The sequence below is a fragment of the Trichoderma reesei genome (assembly GCF_000167675.1).
Source record: "Trichoderma reesei QM6a unplaced genomic scaffold TRIREscaffold_22, whole genome shotgun sequence".
NCBI lineage: Eukaryota > Fungi > Ascomycota > Sordariomycetes > Hypocreales > Hypocreaceae > Trichoderma > Trichoderma reesei.
The window spans coordinates 51,867-60,630 of NW_006711169.1; the positions used below are offsets into that span (position 1 = coordinate 51,867).

General features: G+C 52.4%; 1 protein-coding gene across 1 annotated transcript; it reads right to left on the reverse strand.

Annotated features, from left to right (window-relative positions):
- Positions 1-888: 888 nt before the first annotated feature.
- Positions 889-2,427, reverse strand: TRIREDRAFT_67806 (amino acid transporter; the record flags this gene model as incomplete). The annotated part of the gene is made up of 1 exon (XM_006968284.1): positions 889-2,427. The coding sequence occupies one exon, from the start codon at positions 2,425-2,427 to the stop codon at positions 889-891; it is 1,539 nt and encodes a 512-aa protein (XP_006968346.1).
- Positions 2,428-8,764: the final 6,337 nt, after the last annotated feature.

The following is an 8,764-nucleotide window of genomic DNA, read 5'->3' on the forward strand; positions in this document are numbered from 1 at the left end:
GCCCGTCACACACACATACAGGACCGACCTTTAAGTAACATGTGGTAAATTCAACGGCCCAAGCAGCTTTTACTGGGTTTAACAAGCTAAAAATGTCCGTTCGTGGGGCTCTTATCAATTGGAATCCGTTGCTGCTTGAAGCGCCGTGATTGGCCTTGCATGTGAATCTTGCTGCCTCGACCTGCTGCGTTTCCCCCTATCGAGTTTAGCTCTTTGGCAATGTAGCACTGTTCGTGTTGTTGGGTGTCGCGTGGCCTTTTGCTGTTTTGGAGGTTCTGTATTGTTCTGTAATGTTCTTGAACGTCTGCACGTCTCTCGGATATAACGACTCGGGTTCAAGGGGGGCAGAAGAGAAAGTCGACATTGATTTTCAAGGTTTGTTTGTCTCTGGCTCTAAGCAGCCACGCTGACGAGCATCTTATGCGTTGATCCCGTTTCTGTTTCCTCTCACTGAAATGACATCAAATCGTCGATCGTGGAGAGCTGAGGCGAAGCGTGGGGTATCGTGTGTGCTCCATTGAGGCTAATTGTCGTGGTTCTATTTTTTTTTTTTTTTTGTCCAACAGATTCAATCCGATTGCCCAACAAAAAAAGGAATACGCTGTTCTCCTGCATGTCTGACATGTGACAGTGCCAAGTGAGGGAAATTCTCCCATAAGAACACGCGACTCCAGCTCTCCAATTTCTCACAAAAAAGGGGTATCAATTACTATCGGTAGATCATGACACTCGTACAGCATGAATGATATGAACAAAAAAAATCAGAGATATTCAAAAATACAGCCATTACTCGCTATTCCCAACATGCATACACACAACACTCAAACACTTGTACAGTCGTCTCATCTCCTCAAAGTGTTCTCTTTTTCTTCCTTTCCTCTTCTTTCTTTACTGCCCTGACCGGCCCTTGGAAATGTCCACCTCGGACACGGGAATAATCTTTGTCCTGTAGACAAGCTTGTGGCCGACGTACAGCACGATAAAGAGCATGACGCTGACGTAGCAGGCGAAAAAGGTGCTCGTGTCCCAGTCGATGAAGACGGTGAAGCCGTTGGTCAGCAGGATGAGGACGTTGAAGAAGAAGCCGAACCAGGACAGGTAGGGCTGGAAGGGGGCCTTGTAGGGCAGCTCGTCGCGGGGGATGTTCTGGTACTTGAGGACGCGCATGAAGCGGATGTGGCACAGGTTGATGAGGGCCCAGCTGATGAAGCCGGCGACGGCGGTGATGTTGAGCAGCCAGTTGAAGACGACGGTGCCGTTGTTGCTGAGGTTGAGAAAGGCCAGCAGGCCAAAGGCGGAGCAGCAGGCGACGGCGTAGTAGGGGGTGCCGTACTTGTTGGTGCGCTTGAAGAAGGCGGGCGCGTGGCCCTCGCCGGCCATGGCGACGAGGATGCGGCTGCTCGAGTAGATGTCCGAGTTGGCGGCGGACAGGACGGCGGTCAGCAGGACGGCGTTGATGATGGACGGCAGCGCCTGGATGCCGGCCAGCTTGGCGACGATGACGAGCGGCGATGCGGACGCGTTGGTCGAGCCGTTTTGCAGGTCCGGGTTGTCGTAGGGGACGTTGATGCCGACGAAGAAGACGGTGCAGTTGAAGAGCAAAAAGACGGCCCAAAAGGTCCAGCGGATGGCCGACGGGATCGCCGTGCGCGGGTTGGCCGTCTCGCCCGCGCCGACGACGACCAGCTCCGTGCCCTGGAAGCTGAAGCCCGCCGTCACGAGCACCGTCCAGAAGCCGACAAACTTGCCAATGGCGCCGTCGACCATGTACTCGGCAAAGGCGCCCGGCTCGCGCCAGTACTTGAAGCCAATGTAGCCCTGGTCGCCGACGCCAGCGTTGACGCAGATGCCGAAGATGACGAAGCCGACAATGGTGACGACCTTGATGCTCGACAGGTACGCCTCCATCTCGCCAAAGACGAAGGTGGGCAGGAACTGCGCGGCCGTGAAGACGACCCAGAAGATGGCGATCCAGACGCCGATGCTGACCGACTCGGTCCAGTACTGGATGATGAGCCCGCTGGCCGTCAGCTCCAGCCCGATGGTGATGACCCAGCTGAACCAGTAGATCCAGCCCATGGCGAAACCCAGCGTCGGGTCGATGAAGCGCGAGGCGTACACGGTGAAGGCGCCCGTCACGGGGATGTACGACGCCATCTCGCCCAGCGCCGTCATGATGGAGAAGACGACGGAGCCGAGGAACAGGAACGAGATGAAGAGCGACCCGGGGCCGGCCTTGGACAGGGCGCCGCCGATGCCCAGGAACAGGCCCGTGCCGAGGGCCGCGCCGATGGCGATGAACTGCAGGTGCCGCGAGTGCAGCTCGCGCTTCAGGCCCTCGTCGGTCTGGCCCGTCTCGACGTCCGGGTTGGAGACATCGCCGGCGGGCTTGTCGCTGATGCCGTGGACGAGCTTCTCGTCCGTCATGAGGGGGCCGACGGGGGGAGGCGTCGGGGTCTTTTCGTCGTCGGCCATCGTTTGGTCGTCTGAAGGGCCGCGCGACGGATTGAACAGAAGAGAGAGAGAGAGAGATGAGTCAAACTTTCAAGATTGAGAGCGAAAGAAAGACAGAAGAGAAAAAATTCAATCGAAATCGGCTCGTCGGTGTGGCAATTGAGAGAAAAACGAAGAGTAGTATATATAACGACGCTTCCGGACAAGGAGGGGGCGAAAGGCAAGACCTCTCTCTATATCGCCCGCAAAGCAACCAAAACCATCCGCAAGACGGAAGAAAAACAAGGCGGAAAAGGGCTCGACAACCTCTGGGGCGCTCAATCTATATACATACTAGAGTAGAGACTAGAGAGCGTCACATTGCCCTTCCAATAATAAAAACTCGGACACATCAACGTTACCTTATTGTCGGGCTGCTACACTAAGAACAGCTACATACACGCTGGCTTATCACCTGCTGGCGAGACCCTCACTTGCCGCCCCATATAAGCCCCATCGATGAAGACTCTGATGGAGACTAGGCTACTTCAGTCCTCGGCACAGCAAAGCCGGTCAAGCCATGGAGACGAGGCAAAGCCATGCCATGTTCTCTCTGGAATGCGTCACTCGTAAGGCGTTGATGCCGATGACACGGAGACTCTTGGCCAGGGCACCTCCAACAACTTCAGTTGACCTCGAGACGTCGTCAAGATACAACAACAACAACAACATCAACAAGAAGCAATTCGAAATCAAACATTACCATAGTCGTCATCGTAAGGGCGTAGTACTGTAATAGGTACCTACAGAGATCCTCTCCCCCTGACCTAAACAAGCTCGACTACAACAAGCACGACTCTTTTCGCCCTTCTCTGCATCCTTCTAGCGGCCTTCTCTAGCGCTTGGCTCTACACCCATTTTTGCGGCTGCTAGAAGCCTCGAGGCCTTGAGAGCAAAAAAAGAGCGCAAAAAAAGCAACAGACAAGAAGAAAAGAAAAAAAGAAAAAAATCTTCGGTCGGCATTGCCGCGGAAATGCGAGCCTGGCCGCGCCAAACTGACTGGCTGATCTGGCCAAGAGGCGGATGGGAAAACTGGGGCTCCAGTTCTTAGGCCGGGAGGCAAATGGAAAGTTTTTCTTTTGCAATGATTTGCCCTTTCACGCGATCTAGTACTGCGATACTAAGACCTCGTAGGCCCTCAGCGGGCTGTACGGGGTACATGCCCGTCTTATCTTATTTGTGCGGCTCTCCATGTTCCCGTTACTACAATCAAAATCTTATCTTTGATGAACTACGGGCAATTTTGCAGCCACCAGCGGTGGAGGCTAGCAGGTTCGGGCTGGCGGGAAGGGATCTCGGCGTCTCTTTTGGTGGTGGTTTGATGACGATGGGCTGGTAAAACCTGCGGCAAGATGATCTCCGTATGTACATACGAGGCAGGACAAGGGGTAGAAAGACTCCGCTCCCAATGGTAAAGCAGGAGCTATCATTTCTTGCTCTCTTGCAGCGGCTATCAGGCGTTGTTTTTTTTTTCGTCTCCGACTGCGGGCGATGTGACTCTATGCCGGGATCTCGCTCCCTTTGTCTGCTTCTTCCGCCGACGCAAGCCATCAGTATGAAGGCCCTTTCGAGAACAACAGGTGATTTGCACGGCTCGCTGTGGTGACGCCGTTGTCCAGAAAGAGGATGTGGGAATATTAAAAAGGGTCCCTGATTGTCCGTTTTTGCCACTATTTGATTACGGCGTAGTGTTTCGGCCGTGAGATGAGGCGACTAAGGTAGCCGAGCAGCAGCATAGGCAGATGGCATCGGTATTTGGTGGCTGGACGGGAGCAAAAAGGCAACGCTCAAGTCCATCGTTTTGGTTCCGCCCATCGTGCCTCTTCGGCGTAAACTCCACACAGAGACACACACATACACACACACGAGGTCCACACCTCTCCGTCCCGGGACCACGTAAAAGGCGATGTTCGACGATGATGATGCCCGTCTAGTATCGGGCGCGGCCATTACGTACAGAGTGCGACGCTCCCCATGGGCAGGATACGCCCTCCCCAGATCTGCAACAGATGGTTGAGCGCGACAAGCGATAACGTTTCGTGCTTTCGCTTTCTCTCCACAGAGCGTTCGTTTATTTCAGGGGTGCAAAGTCGGTTGCATGGATCGAGGAAATTGGAAATGGAGTATGGGACACGTGCGGGAGGGCGCTCGGCGGCCTTGGTTGCTTGTTTCTGCTAGTACTGCATGGCGCAATAGCATTCCAAGTGCTGACCTTGAGTCGTGAAAGACGGCCCTTCGACTCTCTCTCTCTGTGTGTGTCTTTGGTGTCTTGCTTTTTGCCCTTGTCAGTGATTTGCTTGACTCTTGTGAGCTGAAGTGATGTGGGAGTCTCTCGGTCTATGCATGCCTGTTCTGGGATGTACATATTACTACCTAGTATTCCTTTCTCGTCGTCGGACGCTGTTCGGGGTACTACTTCAAGAGTGAGACACGGGAATCGCTTGAAGCTCTCCGCGTGTGTGGAGACGGGAGGAGCTTGAGTCGCACGCTCCGGAGTCGGTGTGAACCGGCTTACTGAGTCATGGGCGCCTTGGCCTACTAGTAGTAGTATCGTGATTTGCCCAACGTCGTGGTACTATGACATTGCTTGGTGAGGAAGGATGGTTGATTGTCGTAAGTTGCGTCTTATCGGTGGTGCCCATAAGGTACGATCTGACCCAACTTATACCTACCTACCCCGCGTACATGTACTGTGCCTCGTACGAAGCTTGATTCCTCCAGCAGGTGGAGGCAGTCTTCCATGAGATACGACTATCGGGTAATACTTCATCGTCAATGTGGTCTTCACTCTCGAACTGCGCGCTGGAGTTTAGCACTCACTTATCGTCAAATGCTCGTGGACGGCAGATACTTACTGTATGAACACATTGCCATGCCCAAGACCACACCCATGACAAGTCGTCTTTGCTCGAGCAGGATTCAAAGGATCCCGAATGAATGGTTCCGAAACAGGTCTTACATACGCAGGAGCTCGTCAATCAGGTAGGCAACGCGGGTCGACCTGGTGTGCGTCTGAAGACGGCTGATGGGGCGATTCAAGTAAAATCGTCAGTCCTGCTATTCACCATATGGTCTTGCCTACCCAATTGGTAGAGGAAAGTCAAGAAGAAACGGCCTTGAATACCAGCAACATCAGATGGGATAGTTTTTTTTTTTTTTTTTTTTTTTTTTTTTTTTTTTTTTGGTGCCCTATTGCCACGGTGGAGGTGCAGTCGCGTGTCTGCATGATGCGTGAAGGGCTTTCGCAATTCGAGGCTGTTGGTGTTGCATCTGTACCTAGGTAGGTAGGTAGGTATAAATCTGCACATCGACATGAGAAACCAGTAGCAATATGACTCAAAGGGGTAGTCGACAAAGTAGACGACTGACCAGAATTCCCCTCTCCAAGAGGCTGAAGATAAAATTTGAGAGTATTGTGTCTCTTATCGTTGAAGCATAGGTAGACTTTTTGCCTTGTAAGACAGATCCCAGGGTAGCAGTCCGAGCGTTGGTGTTTTACACAGTAATAGCGTAGGGTATACGCCAACTGTATAAAGACTGCATGTGTCGTGCGTGTAGTCAACGCTCCCTCTTCTCTCTTCTGCACCATGATATGGCAAGAAAATGAGTTTCTGAAGTAGGAATAAAGTTGATTTAACCTATTCGAAGACGCCCCTTGATCTGCTGGCAATACCATGAGGCTTAGCGCGATGCACTCACTGGTTTTGGCCCTCTCGGAATGGCGTCATGTGGTGGACCAGTTCGGGAGGCTTCCGTATGCTGGGGCTGAATACCACGAGCTGCATATGCGAGAGCGAGGGCTTGTATGATAAGGAGAGTGACAGAAAGATAGGGAGGCGACTCAGGGTAATTCTGGGACATTGGTATAGGATGAAAGCAACGGCAGAGCTGAGTGTTGGTACAGCATGACGGGTAGAGGTGGATGAATGATGGTGTCAACTGCGCCATTTGCAGTCTTGATAGGTAAGTACAATTTGTCATCGTTGTCAATCGTAACAGGCATATGATTTTGTGTGACAAGAGAACATTTGTGAAGGTCGTGTGGGTGTGGGTGCGTGTAACGGTGATGCACAATACTTTGTGAACAGCACTTGCATAGGCACCAGCCAATGTTTTAAAACACAAACACTCTGCATAAAAGGGTGGCTGCTGAAAGACAATGAAGTCCTGATGACCTCGGAGAGAAATTTTCATCCTTGCTTCTTTTGAGGGAGAGGAATCAAGGCAGTGCCGCCTTGACCCGTATGTGGTTCCCCGAGCAGGAGACTTGGGCGCTGTCTGATCTCATTGTCGCCTATCTTTTGAAAAATTAAGCTCTGAAACCCAGAAGTGCTTGATCAAATGAAGAGTTTGCTCAGCACAGATGCTGCAGAGATGGGACCATGAAGAGGCCAAGGCCCTGATGGCAGATAATCAATGTTCTATGCGACGGCGAAGCAGCGGATGGTCACGATGGCCCCCACGAAGGTCACTGCGAGACACGCCTCCGCGGGCCAGAGAAGCATACAACGAACACACCATCTTGTGCCGAGTCCCGTCGTACCATTTGATCCCTCTGGAACCGCTATCTGTATTCATTACTCCACGGAATCCATCCTGTGTCACCCCAGCTCCGCGTCTGTGTAATCGGCCACTCCCCCCCCCCTTTTCCCACCACATTCCCACGATGTCAAAAGCCTCGTCGCCGAACACAAGCAAAAAAAGGCAATGTTGCGGTCTGGAATAAATCCGTGCAACCACTTGCCGTAATCAAGACTGCACAGACGCTCTGCCTTTGAAATACTAGTAGTACATGTAACGCTCTGACCACGAGGCGAGGGTACACACAGCCTTTAGCAGAAAAGGTCCGCGGCCTCTCCCGAAGACGAGACGCGGGTAGAAACGAATAACGAACTGACCAGGGGAGTGAAAACTTGTTCTCCAAGTACTAGACTATATGTTACGTCTTTGATGGAGCCGAGCCCATTCTCTGCAATCTCACAGGATGGAACCTGCGATAATATCAATTTCCCATAGAAACCCAAACGTTGGAGCAGGCTGGAATTTGCCGGGCTGCCATTGGCCAGCAGCCCATCAGCACCAAGGCGGCCATCAAGGTTCTCACCACCATGGACCTAAGCTTTGTATGGCTTTTTCTGCGTGTAACCATCAGGGTTCTCAGCCGCACTGCCCGAAAAGAGGAGAAGGATCAAGATGATGAAATGGCCTCATGAAGAGAAAGAGAGAGAGAGAGAGAATATTCTACAGAGAAGAAGACATTCTAGAAGTTTGTGAAGAGGTGAAAATTCTGTTTGAGACAAAGCATCCACTCGGCTGCGTTCTGCCTGTCTGTTTCCTCCGTCTCTAGTCCTTTGTGTTGCTTCCTCTTGCATGCACGTTATGTCTTAGTTCTCCTGTTGGTGGAGAGGAGATGCCGCCAACAGCCCATGCAATGAGGGACGAGAAAAGTCTAAATATACAAACAATCCATGCGTAAGAGAGCGATTAACGGTACAAAAGCGTCTCGCCTCCACGGGCACGCACATGGGCTTGGCCAGAAACAGAAGCCCCTTGCATCTGCTCAGCCAGGCCTCGACCTGCATCTCCTCTCACCATTCAGCCTTTCATCCGCGTACAAAGAAGAGGAGGAGTGAGGCCAGCTGAGCCTTGTTCTTGTCCTTATCCTTGTTCATACCTACCTATCAATCAGCCGTCTGTACCTGTACTTTTGTATGTCTGTCCATCTTCACATGCTGCCCTCCCTCCCTCCTCCTCGGGGGTACCTCCCACTCCTAGTCTAGGCCCAACCACACTGGCCATCATGGTTCTCGTGCTACTCGACGTGAATATCAAAACTAACGAGCCTACTTCAGCCAAGACGCAGGCCTCGGCATCGAGACCATCCGTGCGCTCCAATAGCAGCAGGCATCTCCCGAGCCCATCTCCACCCCAGTCAGGACTCAGGCCCGTTTGCTCGACGGCTGGCCAGCCTTGCTGCTGGCATGCGGGAGGGGAGGCTGAGCCGCTGCTCTGCCTATTGATTTGCCGGGGCGTTCTGGGCGTGGGATGTGGTGGAGCGGGCGTTTGACACAACTCACCTTGCGTCTGCCCTTCAAATACGCCTGCAACCCATCCTTGCCCATCCTTTTTCTCCCCCCTTCTCTTCTTCTCTCTCTTGTCTCCTATCTCTTCACCACCGTCGCATCTCTTCATTACAATAAATTCTTCATCACATCTCAGCACTCATCAACTCTTTCTCACTACTTAGTTTTGAGAAACACTCTCTGCTACC